This window comes from Harpia harpyja, chromosome 14 (genome assembly GCF_026419915.1).
Source record: "Harpia harpyja isolate bHarHar1 chromosome 14, bHarHar1 primary haplotype, whole genome shotgun sequence".
NCBI lineage: Eukaryota > Metazoa > Chordata > Aves > Accipitriformes > Accipitridae > Harpia > Harpia harpyja.
In genome coordinates, this window is record NC_068953.1 from 17,006,267 (window position 1) to 17,027,130 (window position 20,864).

The following is a 20,864-nucleotide window of genomic DNA, read 5'->3' on the forward strand; positions in this document are numbered from 1 at the left end:
GATGGGACAAAATTGTAGATTCATGTCTAATACTTGCTTTTCAATGTCTTGCATGTCAACTGAGTGGCAGAAGCCTAGCACTGGAAGGGACCAGAAGATGTGAGCAAACACAGCTGTTTGTCTGAACTAGTTCACAACAGCTGGAGGCTCTGCCTCCCCCATGCACCCAGCGTTAAACCCCAGAAGCTCTCCAGCACGCTGCAGCCCTCTCTCTCCCTCAGCATCATTTCCTCAGCATCCCCCTTCCGAGTCCCTCTGGAGGGCTGCAACAAGACTTGGCAGTCCTAGAGGCCATTTGCTCCCAAGCAGATTAGCTAAATAAATGCTAATAAATAAAAACTAAGACAATGGGGAGCTTTTTAAACTATCTCAAAAATCCCTTCTCCTCTCAGCCTGTCTGCAATGTCCCAGCTCGTCCATGCTTGCAGAGGGCATATCTAAAACCCACTTCCCCCGCAAACCCTCCAGGCAGCACACAGCCACATTGCCAGCGATGCCCAATGCCATGCACTGAGCTCAGCAAAGCCTGAATTAACTCCTGCTGCTGCCCACCAGCAAACCCCCTCCAGTAGTGAACTGCAAAGCTGTAAATGCCCCCGCACCCTTCCCCAGCCGCCTCACCAAGGCTGGGTTTGTCTCCCAGCAGCTAAGCTTAGTGCAAGGTGTGCAGCTATTTGAGATTATCAAACCTTTTGTGTTTAACCAGCCCAATCCCAAACACCCTTAAACCCCGATCGAGGGAAGCTCTCGCCCCACTCCTCCTGACAGCATCGCTGCTCGGGGTCCCGTCCGGAGTCCCGAGGTTTCGGGGAGGCTGGGGAGAGCCCTTCTCTCTCCGGCATGCGAACAGGAGCTGGGCTGGCAGCAGGATCCAGCCCCAGCAGGGATCAGGTCTCGTAGCCATAGCAGCAGCGTATTTATTACAGCCCGGCCGCACTCCACCCCGGGGCTGGTGGACTTTAGCCCTTAATCGAATAGAAAAGTAGCTGCAGACACCTCCGATCCTGACGGGCAGCGTAAAACACAAGGAGGGCCCCCAAAATAATGGTGAGTGAAGCGTTTCAGCTGATATAAACTGCTCACCCCTCCTCATCCCATCCAGATTTTAAAGCTGTGGTGGTGTTTTTTTTTCTCTCCTTCTCTGCTTCATGCTACAGGCAAAATTTCTGTCCCAGGATCAAATTAATGGTATGTACAGTTTTGTTCTGGTTTTTATTAGCAAGATCAGCTTAACAAATTTGTATTTATATATATATTTTTATATATATATATATATATATGTAAAAAATGGCATTTCCCCCAAAAGTGTCTCTGTCTGGGCTTGTGCTCCCCCACTTGTCCCCCTCCCAGCTCTTGAGGGGATCTGCTTGCTCTGAAACCAGAGAAATCTCCCAGATTTTGTTAAAACAGTGCTGGGCACAGGCAGGGAGCTGAAACCACCCGCAGACCCACACGCTGGATTGCATCAAGACCAGAAGTTAACCAGCAACCTCCCAACCCCATAAACACATCAGCCCTGGCCAAGCTAGCAGGGATCAGAAGTTTCAGGTGATCATTTGTGGTAGTGGAGGTTTCATGGATGATAGGAGTAAAGGTGAAGGAGGAAGAGGAGGAAGAAGAAGGTGCAGGAAGTACAAATTCTCATTGCGAGACACCGGGGCTCTCCCTGGGAAAGGGGACCCCTGCCTCAGACTGGAACAAGGAAGGGTTTGCTATGGGAACGGCAGAAGAAAGCTGAAATAAGAGTATTATTGCAAATCTGTTAATCTGCAGTGCCCTCGGGCTCAGCAGGATTGCTGCAGGGGAGGAGGAGGCCGGGGCAGGGGGAGGCCATGGCACCCACGGGGCCCCCCAGCACCCACCCACAGGGCCCTGGCACCCCACACTCACGCCTGCAAGAAGGTCTAGGGACAGAGAGGATGAGGAGGGGGGTGGAGGGTGATTGCACCAAAACAGGCTGATTTTTATTTCCCTGGCTGCTCTGCAGACAGGACTGTCCCCATGCAGCACAACTTGCCTGTTAGCGTTGAGCGTGACGAGGAGGGAGCAGAGTGGGAAGGGAGGATGAGAGACGGCAGCCTTATCTAGGTCAGCTGCAAGCCTTATTTATTTATTTGAAAACTGCGAAGCCAGTGTTTGAGGGGGAAGGGGAGAGGGTGAGCAGGCAGGCGAGGACTGCGGGGAGAAGCAAGGGAGGGGAGATGCTGCAGTGGGATGGCAGCAGGGCAGGCAGGGGCTCTCTGCTAGACTGACGCAGCTGGCAGCACTCAGACTGTCAAATGCGACATTATCAGTTCTTTTGTCTTTTATTAAAATCCAGCCGGTGGCAGGCCGAGGCAGGGGCAAGTGCCAGACCCAACCAGCATCCTCCACTGCTCCTTAAGGCTCATTCCTTTAGCATCCTCTCCTACCCTTCATGAAGGCAGAGAAAAGTACTTCTTAACAGTATTCTACGTATTTGGAAGCCTGACTCCACTTTCAGACTTGCTTCATTAGGCTGAAGGACCCCAATTAGCTCAGCTATTCACAAGCCTGGATTTTAATTGCCCTTGGCACTTTACCCGGGGTACTCCCCCACTGTCCATCATCTTCCTTGAAACAAGACACCCCAAACCAGACACAATATCCCTGCTGGAACCCTACCAACACCACCCGATCGGCAATGGGAGAAGAAACGTCGCTGGCAGTTCAATGTAATCTTACATGGCATAACAGAGTTTTGGTTTTTAATTAGAGTTCAAGGAATGTTTTTCCCTGTACGACAAGAAACAAAAAGGCAAGATAAAAGCCTCTGACCTGATGGCAGTGATGCGATGCCTGGGAGCCAGCCCGACGCCGGGAGAGGTGCAGAGACACCTGCACTTGCACAAGATTGGTAAGCAAAGCGCAGCGGTTGCAATGAATAAAACACACTGGATTACGGTTGGAGAAATTCAACTTTTCTGTGGTCAGAAAACTACATGCAAAGACAAGGAGGCTTCCTGGAGCCCCAGAGATAATATTCACTCCATATATACTCAAACAGGCCAGGCAATGGAGCATAACCAAGAGCAGTCATGAAAGCCTAGTCTGATGTGCTAGATGGTGAACAAAGTCAATCCAGCATACAGATTAAAATAGTGCCATTAAAAAAGAAAAGCTTCAAGAGCAGTGGGAAGCATACATATTGATTATGGATTTTGAGGCTGGGAAACTGTCCAGTCCAATCAGCAGAAGTAGAAAAGCACAAAAAGATATTAATCTGCAGATTTGTCTAAATAAATTCAAAGCACAGCACAGAGACCAAAGAAGAATCACCAGATAAAGTGGGCTGGGCTAAAAATTCTGGATATGAGGTTTCAGAGCACAAGCCTAGCAAAGCTATAAATGGGTTTTTGGGCAGGAGAAAGCCCCCAGGAGTGGATCCACCCTGGTCCAGACCAGAGTCAGGCAAAATGGAAAAGGTGCCCCAGGAAGGTGAACTGGAGGGGGGGGGGGGGGGGGGGGGGATGCTTACGTTTAGATGCAGACTACAAAACTGAGCCATTCCTAAAGAATCTGCTCTTATTTTTCCAGACAGAAATGCAGAGCTGGATTTCTCCACTTTCCTGAATATAATGTACAGGCAAATGAAGCAAGAGGAACCTGAGAGGGAAATCCTCACGGCCTTGTCCATGATAGACAGGCAGAAAAGAGGCGTTATCTCAGTTTCGGAGCTGAGAGCCAAACTTACAAGACTAGGAGAAAAGCTTTCCGAGGAAGAAGGTATTTTGCAATTCAAAGATGTATCAAATGTTCCCCATCTTCTTATATCCTTCCTGGTTTTCCTTTGTAGTCAAACCTGGGATCGGGCGCTTCCAGCTGGGAAGCCAGGAAGGTCCTGGGCCAGCAGGACATAGCACTGGTGACCCTCGGGGGGAGGGGGGAGAAGGGATGGCCTGCCCATCACGCCCAAGACATGCAGTGCACCAGGGCATTGCAACTTGCTGTCGTGTCCCCCGGCCCACCCCACTGGCACCGGTCTCTTCCCCACCACAGCCGTACCATGAGCTTGTGCTGCGGTTTACACCACTTTGCCCACGTAAACGAGAGCCCCTGGCTGAACCCAGACAGGCGCTCAGAGCAGGCAGCACTCCCAAAGCCGAGCTGAGCGCGTTAGCAACGTCAGCTCGCTGCAGCTAATTCGACTCACATGATGGCAAAGTCTCCTCGCCCTTGTCAGCCTTTGCCCACGCCACGATCACTAAGCAGAGATTCTGTGCCTTGCAGAAGAGGTAAGCCAGCTGCCTGTTAACCAAGAGGCCTTTTCCCTTTCTCAAGTTGTTTCCCGAACGATTTTTTTTTTTTACCCCAAGATGCTTCGCTGTATTTATAAAGCAAGCGCCTGTCCCACAAAGGGCCCTGGGAGAGCGTCCGGCCCCCCAGCTGCAGGGATGCTCTAAGGAGCACACAGGGCACTGGCAGTTTCCCAAGAGCAATGTGAGCTCTACGGCCAGCACAATTTGGAAGAGAGAGGGGAACTTTTTAATTAAGGTTCTTTAAAAAAAAAAAAAAAAAGAACAGGAAAAAAAAAAAAAGTCCTGCTTGTCAGAAATTTGACCCCAAGGGGCACAACAGGAGGGAATTTCCAGGAAGCTGAAAGTGATCAAAACCTTTTAGACAGCCGATTTTGCTGTAGGCATTTTATGTAGGTCTATAAGCTTTTTAAATGCATACCCCACCTTTCCAGCCTTCACAGGCTGCAGGAGCGGGCCCAGGCCTGCAGGAAGGCAGGGCAGTGCTCTGCACACCCCTCTGCCCCAGTCCTGGGGACCGGCTGTCCTGTCCCCTCCTTGCTCCAAACCACACCACCTTTGGCTTCTTCTCCAGCTCTTGCAGAGCTTTCACCCCTCCAACTCCGCTGCAGGGAGCAAGCTCTGGAGCTTTCAAATTGCTCACTCTCTGCCAAAGACAGCATTAGAAAAACCCATCACCAGCTTGATACAGGCAAGGAATGAGTTTTACCAGGGTTATGGGGTTTGTACAGACCCCATTAAGCTCCTTGAGGGTATGAAAACTGTCCTTTCTAATGTTAAAAGTAGACTTTAGATTTAATCACAGTAAGGTTGGTCAGTCCAGTCTCCTCACCAGCTTCACCAGTGATACACCAACAAGGCATTTCTTCTGAGTGTTTTCTTCAATTGTTTGCAGCTATTTACATCTGAAAACACTTTCAGAGCTATTATGAGAGCTGAACAAACAGTGAAGACATAGAGACATTAACCCTAATTAAAGGCATCCTAGCAAGAACCACTATTAAATAAAGATTTGGGAGGTGCAGGGGGATTTCCCATTACTTTGGCGTATAGGCTGCACATCTACTCACAACTTGTAACAAGGCACTATAGATCCTAATGTAGGAAGCGATGCTTCTTCTCAACAAGGAATTTCCCCTTTGGCTTGACACACTGAACTCCAGCTTGCTAAAGCTGCTATAAACATTTGATACCGGAACAGACTCAATTTCATTAGCATCTGCAATTGTTCAGTAACTACTGGCATGTACCTTCATTTACAGTGGCTCCAGAAAAGCCTTCATTTTAATTTAGCATACTTTTAGCAAATGAGAACCAACACATTTTTCTTCTGTGTTATTTTTAAATGTTCTGGAAAAAATTAATTATTTTTTGAATTTATGTTCTTAGAAGCATTTGATTACCATCAGGGTATTCTTTTTGAAAGGAGGAATAGATCTCTTGGAAAGAAAGTTGTTACTTACCTTACAGTAACAGCAGTTCTCACAACAGCCCCTCATTTACCCCATGCTGCAACCAAATCTTCCTGGCAGCAGCTCCCACAGGGGCTGCACTTACCCCTTTTATACACTGACACCTGCCTGCAAACAGGGGCAGAGGGGGAAAACGGTGTCTCATCCAGTACCCCCACGAACAGCAGAGAGAGGAAGCAGGTTATGCTGCTCATAGAGACCTTCCACAACAACTTACAGTAAAACAGCTTTTTTTGCCCTAAACCTTCCCCCCTCCCATGACCTTCCCCCTGGATTTCACAACTGGCAACTGCAAAGCTATTATTCTGTGCTCCAGGACGAGTACTCGGAGTCTTATTTAAACAACCACAGCTTGTTCAGCCTGAACAGCCATTCTGATAACCTCAGCCAAGTAGCTCACAAGTAAAAACACAGACCAGCCTCCGCCAACCTGCCCGCACCCATTTCAGAAAGGGAGAGCACTCAAGCAAGGCCTTGGGTAGGTGACTCCAACCCATACTGGCATGAGATTATGGAGCATGACACCATGTATGATCCCTGTTTCAGTGGTCTATCAATAAGCTCTAAACACCTAGAAGGTGTCCTGCTAATTAATTATCAAACGATAAATGCAGGTGTACAACCCAACAGCTTCCTCTCCGACAGACTGCCTGCCCCATCCCTCCGCACAGCATCCAGCTGCGATCCTGTTCATGTGTCGCTGGCCCAAAGCAAAACGGCAACCCACTTGTGAAACTGGACACGCGCCCCTCAACATTAGCAAGCATGCAAGCAAAAACCTCTTCCAGACTGTATTAGATACCTTATCAAAGGAAACTAACTGCTGCCCAAAACATTATCAAATAGAAGCTGCTGGGATTCTCTGATGTTTGTTTTAGCACCCACCCACTATATATGTTACAGGTAAAGTAAACAAGCAAGGGAATTCACCTCCTCTCCTGTCATCCGAAGGAAGATGGCATCTAATTCCCAGTAGCAGCTTCATTCAGCAACATTTAAATTTACTTTTCTATGCATCATTTCTCACGTACTTCTATTTTATTGACACTATTTGACAGGAAAAATACCTTTTAATGGTTTAGCCTGTACAGAAGAGAGCATTTTAAGTTAGATAACTGCTATCACTGCCAAGGCATTCCCAAAGCTGGAATGAAAAGCATCACTACTGCCAGGTGCCAACTGCACAGTTACCACATCTGCATAAGTATTTTCAGCGAGACCCTTAGAGCCCCAGCTGAGAAGGTATTCTTCACTTTCAAACACTAAAGGCCTGCCGATATTAACAAACAGCACACAAATCTACATAAAGTTGGGTACATAATCTGCATGAGCACTTAGTTTTGTCTAAATTGAACAAGGACAGGTTTGCTATTCAAGCCAGATAAGCCACTCCTACCAAGAGCAATGAAAAGCCGATTTGGACTAAATTTGTGAATCTTTTCCTTGTGGCAAAGAGATGGACAGCTCTGCTCCAGAAAGTTACACGTGAACATCAAAGTGCTAACTGATGCTAGTTTAAAACTATCATCTGGACGGCACCTCCAACTGATCCCAGAAGTTATTACTTCTAAGAAAAATGATTTGAAAACCCAAATCCTGCATTGCTCTTCTTTTGAAGATCATGACATCCCCAATATATATGCCACTCAGACTTACATTTTTCTTTTACTCTTTCTTTCAGTTGATGACCTGCTAAAAGAAGCCAAAGTTGGACCAAATGGAACAATAAAATATGAAGAATTTGTCCGCATCGTTTGTCTTCCTACAGTTGACTACTAAAATTCAAAACGAGATTTGATAAGAGCAGGACCTGGAACTTTTTGACTTCAGTTCTTCCTAGTTACTACCTGGACTCAGGAATCATCATTTGCCTTTACAAATCCTTATTTTGCCTTCATGATAGTGCTTACACTTACACAGGTTCCCACCCCATTTCTGGAGAAATGTTGTCACAAAATGTGAGCTGTTACTTAAATAAACTGAATGTAACATTCCCTTGGGTAACAGGTGTCATGCTTTAAAAAAACCCTCTTATTTTAAAAAGGCATTTAAGTCTACAGATTGCAGCATAAATGATAACTTGTAGTTAAGGTCTCATGGTGACTGTGTTCCAAGAAGTCAGCATCATTCATAACCATTTGCTGCTTCCACACACCCAAGCCCAGGCACAGTTCTTTGTGTAGAAACACATAACCCGGGAAGCTTGATTATGTCACGACGGCGGTAAATTTAGTATAACTATGCACAGCTCCCCAGTATTCCTTGGATCCATGGTATGTTCCCAACCAGATGTTCCCCTGTCATGAAACTGTCAAGTTAACAGCCCCATTTGCAGGGTGGCCGCGTCCCTGCTGACTAACCAGAGCAACAGGAGACAAGCAGCCAGCAACTCTCCAACTCCCCCAGTTAGTGATGCTCACCGGCTGCAGAGGACAACTCCCAGCCTCCAAGCTCAGGAACAGTCTATGCTCGCTGTCTCATTCCTCCCCTCACCTTTCACTCCTCCAACATACAAGATGTCTGTATTGTTGTACTTCTGTCACATTATTTATTAAGATGCAGTAACTTGCAACATCAAGTCTCTGTGCAGTTAAGCTGCCCCCACATTTTGAGGCAACACACTGAAAATGCTGTGCTTGGTAAATGTATGTGTCACCAAGTTCTGGGCTAGCTGCCCAGAACACACTCCCAGAGACAGCCCGGCAGGGAAAAACAGAGGCCATGAAAATTCAGCTGCTCTACAACAGGAAAAAACCACCCCATCTCCCTTGGCTTTAGACTGATTAAAATCAATGTGACCCACAGCAGTCGTTACCGATCTTCTTCCATCTATATCCTGGCAGCCTTAACTAAGGTCCTCAGACTGGTATGAAATTCAGGACAACATACAGCATATTCTCTCTGGAGTCAGTCGGAAATTTGCAGAGACCATCCTTGCACAGTCACAGCCTAAGCAGCAACCTGTGAAGTACGCTGGAAGAGCACAGGCTCCTGCCGTGGCTTCTACCCATGGGAGCCCCCTTCCCCTCCCTTCAGCTTCCCCTCCTTCCACCCATGCCTCTCCTTCCTTTTTTTAATTCTGAATCTTTATCACTGAAGCAACTAACTCACTCTTTGCTCAATTTATGAAATGACCAGCAATTAAATCATCACAGCCATTGCAGACACAATGCATTTATCCACTACTGAGGCACCCAGCACAGCCTGAACACCGCGACTAACGCTATCACCAAAACCATCACACATCACTGCAACACTTGGAATCAGCCAGGACTGTAACTAGCACAAACTTGGTTATAAACTGAAAAAACAAAGCACGAGCCAATCATAACTCTTCCAAATCAGTAACAGTGTCTCTAGAAGGGTAAAATAGGGATTATTCTCATGGAAAATTATTACATGGGGTAAAAAACCACAAAAGATTAAATGACATGCTAAATGCTATGCAAGAAATGGAAGCAGATCCAGGATGCATCTTTCAGACAAATGGCAGTTTTGTGCCCAACCTCCCCTGATTCAGAGCCAAGCTGCAGAGCCTGCTGTTCGCAGAAGACAGCAGTCCCAGGCTAACCCAGTAAGCTCAGACTTGGATCCTGACATGCTAACATACTAAGCAAAGGCCCTCTGAGCAGCAAAGGATCATGATTCAAGGGGAAATGAACTTTGCTTGATGTAAAACTGACACACCTTGTCATGCCTGTCTACTACATCCCTCAGTTCTTATATTAGCTCTTCCTACTCTACAGACAGAAAACAAAACAAACCCCCCCTTGTTTCTGTGAAAATTAGTTACAAGCAGCTCAACGCTCAGATAACACTCCAGAAAAACAGTATACAGTGAAATAAAGATAGGAGTCACTAGAAAAACAAACAACAGGTTCCAAATAACAGCAGAAGATAGGATTTCCCTTGTAACTCTCTTCCCACTGTTCACAGCTAATCTCAATGTTTGGACAAAAAACCCACCTACCTTGACGCTGAGCCTTTCCACACTAGTGCCTGTTGGAGGTCTGCCCACAGCGTGGAGTTCAGTTTCTGCCCTCCGGAGCTATTCCAGACCTTTGCTACAGAAGTACCAGCAATGAAGGCGAGCAAAAACCTCGGTTGCTTTGAGCATGAGCGTAATTAGCTTATGAAACAAGGAGTTCATTTAGAAGCATTTGTTTCCAATATGCATCAATAGCCAAATTACAAATGATCCAATACACAGCTTAATTCTTCCCTATTGACCAGAACAGTTGATTAACAAATCCTTTCAGCTGCAGACAATATAAAAGCTTGTATGTCATGGGGATTGATCAGCTCAAAATCACTTTGGATTACTCCAGAATGCATCTGTATCATAACAGGCGGTTACCACCCTCTCTGGGTGGGTAAACATTACCCAAATAAAAGCTAGCAAAAAGGAATCGCACTTCACACACACTCACAAAACAAAGCAGCATTGGTAGAGCTCGGAGAGACAAGTGTGAGACACTCCATGCCACAAAACGTTTAGAAGCAAAGCATTCCTGTTCAAAAGTGACCTTTCCAACTCTGAGTTCACAGAAAACACCCTCCTCGCCCCCCCTTTTTTCCCCCAGGAAACACAACATAACTGAATGCTTTTTATTACATCTAAAGATTTCTACATAAACAGGTAACATTCAATAGGTAAACCATTTTTTTTTCCAATGCATATAATAAATATTTTCACTTGGTACTTTTATACAAACTGACATTGGTCTACTATACATTTTTAAAAGCCATTTACTGGTTTGGCATGCCGTATGGAAACTAAGAGAAAGTTTTAAGGCAATGAATGACAGATTTAAATTCATGGAATTAATGGTAATTTTAATATTCTGCTTATATACATTTTTCCCTTTGTTAATTAAAACAATTAACAGCAGCACTTTCGGGGACCACCAGCAATTTTCCCTTGTTAGAAATCTAAGCTCTGTTTAAAAAAAAAAAAAGAAAAAAAAAAGAAAAAAAACAGTTACACTGACAAAACAAAATCCTTTCTATTTAAAATATGCTTAAAAACCTGAAATGTTAAACTGCAACGAAGAATTAATTTTCAAAACATTCTCCTCACAGTCCTTAGCTCTGCACTGGGAGGCAGGTCCAAGAGAGTCCAATGAAAATCTATCAGTCACCTCGTCCTTGAAAGGCTTATTGAATACTTGCCATGGAGAGGAAGGGGCAAGCCTGGAGTTGTTGTCACATCTATCATTATGGAAGGACTACAAAGTTTTTAACACATGGCATAGGTTACAGTTTAGCGTGGTTTTTCATGCATCAGTAATGCCCTCAAGAGCGATTCAAAGCCACTTCCACCCTGCTATTCAAACAGCTACATGCTCACACCCGGGTGTGTATGTACATACACAGACACAGAGCTCTATACCTAACACAGACACACGTGCGCATGTGTGCACACTCCGCTCCTCTAGTGGAAGAATTTGAGGACAAGAGACTGCTAGTTTAAGGATCACAGAAACTCTGCAATCTGCAGTGGACGGAGCAGTACTGCAAGCCAGGCCACCCTGGGTTGCTTTACTGCATCTTTGACAATATGTGAACTAACAGAGATTGAGTTTTGGAGCGACATTTGCAGGGAACTTGTCGAGAACTCAGACTGAGACTTCTACCAAGCAATGTTAACTGTGGTCAGAGGCACAGAGAATTATCAACTATAAAGAACACCCTAGCATGAAACAGGAATACTCACACAGCATATGGGATTAATACCACAAAGGAGGACTTAAGAACATTTCTGTCCCTTCTTTGTAGAGCAATGAGGTTAAAAAATGGCAACGGTGAACTGAACAGCCTTCCTTCCCTTCAGGGTAACTTCTGAGGAAATGGAAGACGTCATCAGCTGACCTCACTTTCCAAAAGCTAAGACAGGCATAAAGTTGCCAGATTCTGCGTTACCACACACTCGCCACATTTAATTTTATATGTGAATTAACAAGATTTTAATACCACTGTCAAAAGTGACATAAGCTGCTCTTCAGGTCATCTTTAACAATACAGTCAATGGAAATGTTGCCACAATCATCAGTAAAACAGCCACAAGCTCTCCCAAATTTCTCTTAGGTGTTTCAGAAGCTGGGGACACGCACGCTCCCAGTTACACCGATGGCAGTTGTACTCCAGATTTACAAACGGTATTATAGCAAAGCATATGCTCTGAAGTTACCAGGTTATTTTTCATGACTAAAATGTACGAGATATATTCCTAGCGTAGGTTTAATCACTTCAAAATCAGACTGAGTTTAAAAAATAAGTATTTCCCATTTTCTATCCTTTTATTTATTTTTTAACTGACATTTAATAAATTATAAAATTGGTGTATGGTGAAATATATATATCAGCCAGATATGTATGAAATACACATGCATGGGAAAAACTATTTAACTCACTTTTAACTCACACACACAGATCTATAAATACATATATACACACACATATACATATAAACACAAACATTTGTTTTCAAAATTCAAGTCAACTATTTAGTGGCAGAGGGATGCTGTAAAAACACTAAAAACGATTTTGATGCCACATAATGTGAACCTTTCAAATAACCATACGACTGATCATACAGCAATACCTAATGCTACTTGGATTAAAGTTTTTTTTTCTTTTTTCCTTTTTTTTTTCCTTTTTTTTTTTCCTTTTTTAATCAATGCAAGATTTTGAGACAACTTCATAGGCAAAAGGTGGCCCTTGTCAATGCTCAAAGCAACTAGCTGCAATCAACAGTTTTGGACATTAAAAATTCAGACAAGAATCTGCTAATTTTAGTATTCCTTTACACTCTTTCCTGATAAACCCGTTACCTGCACTTTCAACCAGTTACAAAAATATTTTTCACACCAGAGGAAATATTTACTCTCTCTGACATGGACTTTGGGACACAAGAGAATCACTTCCTTCCCTCCCCCTTCTCTTACTTTAAAGGATCTCCTGAAAAACTGCATTCCAGCTATTTACACATTTCACTCTTTAATAAGAACAGATCAGCCCAAATGACCCATCAGTTCTAAAAAAAGATTTTCCTATGTCATGCACAACTTCAAAAAAAAGAGAGAGAGAGAAAAGAAACCAGGAAGTAAGTATGGCTCAAAGTTCAACGTAAGTGTACTACTGAAAAACCAGGGAAATCAAAATAATTACAAGGCCAAAAAGAGAAAACTGAATTTTGAAACCCACTACCCTAAGAGACTTCAATAGGTAGCAATACATTTGAGTACATGGGCTACAGGGTGGGGCTTTTTTATTGGGTTGGGTTTTGGTTTAAGAGACTCACATTGAACATTATATATAAATTCTGACGAATGTGAACTCAGGAGACACTGTACCAAGACCATTATCAGCTGCACAAACCATGCAATAGTGTGTTGGTATTTGTATTTTCTTCCTTTTGTTGACAAGTTCACTTTTAAGCAGAAATTTGATCTACTGCAGCTAAAAGTAGGTTTCTCCAGACAGAACAAGATAGGCCTCCACTCAATAGGCCATTTATACACGCATGGCTAATTTTAAAGCACAAGCAGTTCCACAAATTTAAAACTGACACATGCTTAATATTTTGCTGATCAGGATCTCAAGTTATTTTAAAAGGATTTCATAGTAAGTTCTTAGAAACAAAACCCTACAGTCCAGTGTGTCAATGCTTTTATTTGGGGCTAGATTCTATAAAAATTGTCCTGTCCCACATAAGCACAGCCAAGTAATTTCCTCAGCCTGAGATTTTACTGAGTCTGGCCCTCAAGAATAATTGGTGCACTAATGAGCTTGCAACATGCTTGACTAAAGCATGGAATTAAAAAAAAAAATCATCTGAATAGAGGGTCACATAGAACCAGAAATGACAAAAAAAAATCCTGAAACACCAAACCCACTCCTGAAAGGCTCTGTCCTGCAAACAGAGGGGATGCTGTGGAACAGTTTGGGTAGGGTTTATTCCGCTTTAAGCATAATAATAAATTCTGCACTAAATATGGGATGGGGAATTAGATCCCACCACCAAAGGTAAATGTCTCCAAGAGGAGAAAACACCCGCTCACAAGTTTGAACTTTAGAAGTTCAGCTCCTTTTCTGTTTATGTTACTGTGAAGAAAATAATGCCATTTGTGTCCAAACTATGGGGAAAAAAAAAGTAACTCCATGACAAATGCACAGGTGTAAAATCTTCAGCATCCATAAAAATGAACTGAAGCTCCTTGTTTTTGTTAATTTTTTTTTGTTTTGTGGTTTTTTTTCTTATTTTTACCAGTGAGGCCATCTTAGGTTTATATACAAAAGTAAAACTGAAAATATACTTTTGTTCTCTGTACACATAAATTTTTTTCCCTAAAAAAGGAAAAAAACTTGTCTATGTTTCTAACATAAAGTAAAACCAAGCACAAAGATTTCCTCTGACAAGTTCATTTACTCCAAAAATCAGTCCAACGAAATAATGTCCGGTATGATACCAAAGATAGACGCCGTGTCCGTGCTGCTCCTACTTGCAACTGGATGACCATGATTCTCTCGCAGGCTGTTGGAGGAAACAAGACTGCTGTTACTGCCACTATTGCTACCATTTGTGGCTGGCAGAGAACCGCTTCCTCCTGCATTTAGCTGATCGAGAAACATCTGAGATGAAGTGTATGGGAAAAAACGAGAGTGTAAGAGTTCTTGATCATCTGATGCAGAAACTGCCGCAGCTGCAGCGGCAAGAAGGGATGTGTTGTAATGCTGGGGGGAAAAACAACATTTTCAAGTTACATTTCAGACACCATAGTTTTGATTCAGACCAGCACAAAAGACAGTATTTGTACGCTAAAGCTCTGACAGCTTCTGGATTTCACACCAGCTCGTCTACTCAACCTTTCTGTAAGGCAAGTGGACTGATGCAGTGAACTTTTACCTCTGCAGTCCCTGATTTCTGAAGCCAAAAGAAATTGGAAATACTAGTATTAGTAAGAGCAAACACTAGAAAGGCAACAGTATTGCAAGACACCCAAAACAGTAAGAAACGGTAAGCAGCAGCACTCTTTTACCTCTTCAAAAAATTCCTTGGTGGAAAAATTCCCCAAAATTCAAAGAAACATTTTGCCATCCCTCTCCTCCGCTCAAAAGTCACAGACCAACCACAGCTGGTGAAACTATGTGCTAATCACTGTTGGTGGAGGAAAGCATACTTCTGTGAAAAATGCATTTAGAAATAGCACGCTTAGTCCCATTAGATGGCAACAAGGGCTATCCCAAGTTATACTCTCTGCTGGGCAGCCCCTGAAAGGCAAGAACTTTAGCTATCAAGAATCAGATTTTAAATACAATCTCTCTGTAGGGTGATTTTGCTCTTCATGTTTCTTTCCACTATGATGAAACATACATGCAGGCTTTTCAGCCTTGTTCCCCAACATTTATGCACTGGTATAATTATGCTGTATCAGTGCAGCATCAGACTTCCGCACTACTTGTTTCAGAATAATTCTCATATCTATGTTTTACTGAATATCAAGATAGCTTTTCTGAATTCAAATTCTACAGTGTAGGCTCTGGTCTTAATTATGATATGAAAAGTATCCCTCTACATTTAGTGCAATTCTCCTACTTGAGATTGCAGAACAGACATGAAGGCACAAAGGACAGGTGAGCTACCCCAGCCCCCTTCTTTTCTTGGAGGCACAGGAGGAAAAGTGGTCAAGTGGGAGGACTTGCCAACCCAGCCTCCTTTTGAGAATAACCTGCTTAGCTCCCAAAACTGGCGGAGCCAGCACTTATCTAGCCCATTTCAGTAAGTATTTACAGAAAGGCGGCAAACACGGTATGAACAGGCACGCAGCCTCAGAAAAACCAGAGAGCTGCCCCTGACTCTCTGAATTGTGTAAAGGACTGTCAAGAGTCCCAGTGGTGGGGCCCAGCACTGACAGATGGCCAAAGTCAGACCTTTGATCTGAAAAACTAAGGAGGTGGTTGGTGGACCTTCAGCCATGGCCGAGGGTCATTCCACAATACAACAGCGGCTGACTGAGCTTAACCCTTGGAAACTGAAACGTTTATCTTTTGTTAAGGCCTTATCCTACACCCATATTTAGACAATGCTTATGTTTGGTCACAGTTTCTATGTGTATAAAATAAAGCTGCAGCCTGCCTGCATTTACACCTACATCGTGCATCTGCTCCTTCCTCGCCTATACATCCATGCCAGCAAGTCCTTCTCTGAAAAGAGTATCTGCCATATGACTTGATTTTCCTTTACTTACCTGATTGTCTCCTGACAGGAAAGGGAAGAAATCTAAACCTGTAAAGAGCCAAAGGAAAAAAATTAAGCTTCTCAAAACAAAAAAGCACCTCCCCATTTTCCCACCATTTATTTTGAAATAAAACCAGCATAATACTGGCGACACTTCAGATTCTCTTCACTACTGGAGCCTGCAAAACATCAGCCTTTTAAAACCTTAAGATATTAACCTAAATTTTCTTTTTTTTTTAAATACCATCTCATCCTCTGTGGACGCAAAATAATATTTTGCACTACTGGATTGTCAAACAACTGCACATTTGAATCCTTTTACAATAGTTATTATTGCTTGGAGAGCTGTACTTACAGCTACAAACAGTCAGAAGCTCACCTTGCAAGTCATAAGGCATAGGTGTCATGTGGAATGGATGCCTGTAGTCTTGGATAAGTGATGTATTGATGTAGCTAGTGTCAACAGCAGGAAGGCTTGGTGTTCTTGACACAGGAGATGCTTGATGGGGTAAATTTAAAATGCTGGAAGAAACAAAGGCTTGTTACAAGCTTAAAATATAGTCTTGGCTTTAACGCTAAAAGAACAGCATTTGAATATTTCTATTGCTGTCCCACACAGGGTATGCCTATTTTCAGATTTAACACAAAGTCAACCTCTCAGTACACATTATGAACTTTCTGACAGATGTCCAACAACCCCCCCCCCACTAATTTCAAAGCTTCACTAGAAAGCATCACACTGCTACAGCACCTCAATGAATCTTGTAGGGACTGGAAGGGGGGGAGGGGGAGGGAGTGGAAGAGACATGAGCATCACACGTTCCCCAAGCTTTCTTCTCACAATGACATTTTATCAGAAGTTAATTCAGTCCAAGATAATTGAAGTTTAGCAAAATTAAAAGCAAAGGAAAGTTTGGTCTCAAACAGCAGAAACTGATAACTCTCACTATAAATGGTACTGGCATCTCTGCTATAAATATGTTACAAATACTCCTAAGCCAGGACAAGACAATCCTAAAGGTATATTGAACCCCCCAAAAACACATACAAATCTGTATAACAACACAACATTTATACTCTACAAGATCATTAGCAATGGAAGACAGCCAAAAAGGTCTTGAAGAGTTTTAAGTGATCACTGAGTCATTTACATTACTGTAGTAGTAATCACTTCAACAACAGGATCCCTTCGGTTTAGCCTCAGTTTTCATCCCTACATGTTTATGTAAACAGGGTGCTATTAACAGCTTGGCTACTTAGGTGTAATCAGGTTATTCTGGCATTGTGTATTACTATGCTACTGGCAGTAATCACTGGCAAAACCCACACACTCCCATACCACACCCATGTTTCTCGTTGCTCTCTCTCTCTCCGTATGTGCTGCTTTTATATTTCTCTATGGAAGAAAAACATTTCCAGATTGGCAAAAAACATACTTGTAAGCCACAACCTTTTGTGCCATTCTATACTAATTTTCACAAATGCAATTGAAAAACTGTATCGTGTTACACACTTAACAACTCAAAGCTGTTATTCCAATCTTCTCAGGCCTTGTGACCCAAGATCAAATCCATTTGCTATAAGCTACTAAATCGGGATATAATCCAAATACAGAACTTTCTAGATACAATTTCTTTTGAAATTTGTTACTACTCTCCATCGTGAGTATATTCTCTCTGCATTGGCCTGCATATTTTATTCTCACCCCTTATTGTTTAACGGTGATGCTGGAGATATGGAAGGACAGCTTCTCTTTGCAGATGGTTCTTCCTCCTCTTCATCTGATGAGCTATCAATGGTTAAATCAATCACTTCTACTTTCTTATTTTTATTTGACTGTTGGTGAGAAGACACCTGATGCTCCAAGGAAGAGCTTATGCATCCTATACAAAGGAAGTCAACATTATAAACTGTAGCTTACAACAACACTACAATCATCATAACATCACAGCTTATTATATGCCTTCATAAATAAAGCTTACAACTTAGAATAAAAGACAACAAAATTACATAACACTGATAAAAACTTAAAAGTACCATCAGCCCCATCAACAGGTATTACTCAAGTAATCTTTCTCACAAATGATCATTAAAAGCTACAAACATACATGCAAAACTGAGCATTTTGAAAAGTTAAAGGAACATCAATACTTAACAGTTCAACAGTATGACATTGAGTCCATACACCCCAAAACATGACTTACCATCAACTCCATTGTAAGATGCAGTTACTTCCTGTACTTCCTTCTTCGATCTCATAGGAGCCCACGATCCATCCTCCTTAAACTGAATTTCATCACAATCTGTACAATACTTCAGGATTTCCATGAACAACCTGTCAATCAAAAACATCTAATATCAGTCCTCAAGAGCTTAACTCCTTTTTCTTCCTCCAATATCTTTACTAGTCAGTGTAAGTTTGAATTAGTGTTTAAAAAGTTGAAAGCTTTCATTGTTCTACCCTTCTCTCATCTGCTTCCTTGATAAAAAGGAGCCATTGAAAATTTTAAAATATTATCTAAAATAAAAATCTGCACATCCACTTAAAAGAACTACGAGAGCAGAATCCTGCAGAGCTCATGACACAGCTCTCTCCATTTCCCAAAGCGAAGGAAGAATGTAAACTAGCATTAAAAAAAACAAACCTCCTCCTTACCCATATTTATCTTTGACAATATTTAACTGAGGAAGCCCATATCTTAAAGGAGTCTATATAACTGAGTATTTAAGGATTAGTATTTCCTGAAACCTCTTTATAAGTAAGAGCTTCCTAACAAAAGCTGAGCATGGGAATCTAAACTTGCAGCCTCTTCTCCTAGCTGCATCTTCTAAAACTTTTAGGATCCTGGCACCACATCACTCCCAGTGGGAATTCCAGATTTTGACCAAGACTATTCATGTGGTTCTGCGTAGGAAAGAGCTTTGGTTTAATTAGTGAGAAAGTTCACTCCTTCCCAGATTGAAACATTTTCTAGAAAGAACCTTCTCTTTGGGATGCTATAATTATATCACCTAATCTCCAACATCCACACCTGGCAACACAAGAAGAAATAAGGAAAATGGGCTGTTTTAATTACTACTACTCTTCGTCTACTATTTTAGGCTGGAACCCAGAACAAGGAACCCCACAGTTCATTGATCCAAAGCAGAGGACCTATAAATCTTGGGGTCCGTGAATCCTAAGCAGCATGTGTGAGCCCCGAGTGTCTCTTCAAAAGCTTTTTGCAAGGCCTTAAAGGGGATCCCGAGCAACCTTATGCTTCACTGGCAGGTCACCAAAATGAAGCACGTACTCACTAAAAAGACTCAATCATTTGTGAGACGGTTTTATGGGGTTCTGTTTGTTTTGGGGGTTATGTTTGTTTGTTTGGGCATTTTTTTTGGTTGGTTGGTTGTTGGGAGTTTTTGTGGGTTTGGGTTTTTTGTTTGGATTTTTTTGTTTGTTTGGGGGTTTTGGGGGGTTTTGTTTTTGTTTTTTTAGTAAAACATCCTGAGAGTATTCTCAGAAGACTCTACTTGTTCTCTTCCTTTATCACACTTTGGAAAGAAGATTCCCATCTAAGGAATTAAAATGCAAACCCAGGAATAGATACTTGGCATTTCTTCATGGAAACCAATGCTAGATTTTTTTTTTTTTTTAATGTTTTACAGGTAGGCAGTACCAGGGAATCAATCTCTTATGTCACTTTCTATGTATAGCAACTCCCAAGTGTGAAATTGTACATGGAATTGTACATGCATTTGGGGGGGTGGCAGTTATTTATTTGATCTAACATGAATGTCTGCTATCAACTATGCCAGAATTGTGCAGTTGCTCCATTAAAAGAAAAGACAACGTGCTGTTTTCACCTTGCGATCCAAAAACAAAAACAAAAAACCCACAACCATCTTAGGCAGGATAGCTCAAAAATTTACCTAGGATTGGAAGGAATACCTTTCATTATTATTAACTTTAACAGTTTGATGACCACAATTATTCCAGAATACTGAATGAAGAGGTACCTGGTTAGTAATTCTTCACCAACAGCAAGGAAATGAAAGGACGTGGTAACTTAAAACAAGTCACAGCCAAATAACCAAGATTTCAGAGCACTGTATTCTGTGCAGCACAGGAAGAGTAAGCACAGAGTGTAAGGTACATCCTTCATTTTGATTCAAGTTTTACTTACCCATCAATAATGAGATGTTCATAGGGAGCCTTCTTGTCACAGACAGGGCAAACCCAGGTTGGTTTCTTTTCGTTCATTTGAATATACAGAGTGGCATCAAAACATTGCAGGTGTGAACAAGTCAGGGCCCTACATGGTATAGTTAGCCGCATTTTACCAAGCTTTAAGAGAAAAAAAACCCAAGATTACATCATCTTGGTATTAAATTAACCAACAGGGCTTTTCTGTCTGAAAAGAGACAGAGTCGGGTTGAGTTTTACTCCAGAAAGAACTCTCATAAATCCAAGTTTTGATTAAAATACGTGCCATATACACTGTTCCCTCCTTCCTGTAGGTTTGATTATCGCATAAAAGAAAAAGTTACTAAAAATCACATTTTTAACTATATTTGATCAAGGAGGTTGAAGACTACATCCTTCTATATTCCCGTAACAAAATACAGAGTGCACTGAGCACCTGTAACATACCAGTGTCCTGGACGAACCACAAAAAAGAATTCTTCTTCATTAGTATTTTAAAAGCTGGTGAACATGGGTCAGCCCTCTCCTATTCACTCACAGTTAAAGTGTGCATTCAAGCTGCTGTCCATAACTCAGTCATCAGGGCACTACCAGAACTACTTGTTTAACTTTAGTCACAGAAGAAAGCATACAGAAAATGCATTTTCAGGATTATGGATCATTTCCTGACGTGTTTCTCTAACTCCACC

The 20,864-nt window shown here is 42.4% G+C and overlaps 2 protein-coding genes across 7 annotated transcripts in view; one reads left to right on the forward strand and one right to left on the reverse strand.

The window, feature by feature from the left end:
• The first annotated feature begins 41 nt into the window (after nucleotides 1-41).
• On the forward strand, nucleotides 42-7,740 carry CALML4 (calmodulin like 4). 2 transcript variants are annotated; one of them, XM_052807929.1, is made up of 5 exons: nucleotides 47-1,047; nucleotides 1,158-1,188; nucleotides 2,735-2,875; nucleotides 3,556-3,744; nucleotides 7,428-7,740. In XM_052807929.1, the coding sequence occupies exons 1-5, from the start codon at nucleotides 1,045-1,047 to the stop codon at nucleotides 7,523-7,525; spliced, it is 462 nt and encodes a 153-aa protein (XP_052663889.1). In that variant the 5' UTR covers nucleotides 47-1,044; the 3' UTR covers nucleotides 7,526-7,740. The 2 variants fall into 2 exon arrangements, with proteins under 2 accessions (XP_052663890.1, XP_052663889.1); XM_052807930.1 differs by lacking the exon at nucleotides 1,158-1,188 and having other exon boundaries at nucleotides 42-1,047.
• Nucleotides 7,741-10,340: 2,600 nt separating this feature from the next.
• PIAS1 (protein inhibitor of activated STAT 1) overlaps nucleotides 10,341-20,864 on the reverse strand; it is a 63,347-nt gene continuing 52,823 nt past the window's right edge. Inside the window, exons 9-14 of one of the 5 annotated variants that reach the window (XM_052807921.1) lie at nucleotides 20,156-20,316; nucleotides 18,191-18,321; nucleotides 17,692-17,869; nucleotides 16,366-16,508; nucleotides 15,997-16,034; nucleotides 10,341-14,482 (exon numbers count right to left, since the gene is read on the reverse strand). In XM_052807921.1, the coding sequence (XP_052663881.1) occupies nucleotides 14,186-14,482; nucleotides 15,997-16,034; nucleotides 16,366-16,508; nucleotides 17,692-17,869; nucleotides 18,191-18,321; nucleotides 20,156-20,316 (948 nt within the window). In that variant the 3' untranslated portion in view covers nucleotides 10,341-14,185. Of the gene's footprint in view, nucleotides 14,931-15,996; nucleotides 16,035-16,365; nucleotides 17,383-17,691; nucleotides 17,870-18,190; nucleotides 18,322-20,155; nucleotides 20,317-20,864 lie in introns of those variants that run through there. The other 4 variants (XM_052807923.1, XM_052807924.1, XR_008238257.1 and 1 more) reach the window with 4 other exon arrangements.

What these genes read in the sequence shown, in the direction of transcription:
- CALML4 (XM_052807929.1), top strand. An exon ending in CCTGCACTTGCACAAGATTG is followed by an intron (nt 2,876 to 3,555) that starts GTAAGCAAAGCG and finishes TTATTTTTCCAG; the next exon opens with ACAGAAATGCAGAGCTGGAT. An exon ending in AAAGCTTTCCGAGGAAGAAG is followed by an intron (nt 3,745 to 7,427) that starts GTATTTTGCAAT and finishes TCTTTCTTTCAG; the next exon opens with TTGATGACCTGCTAAAAGAA.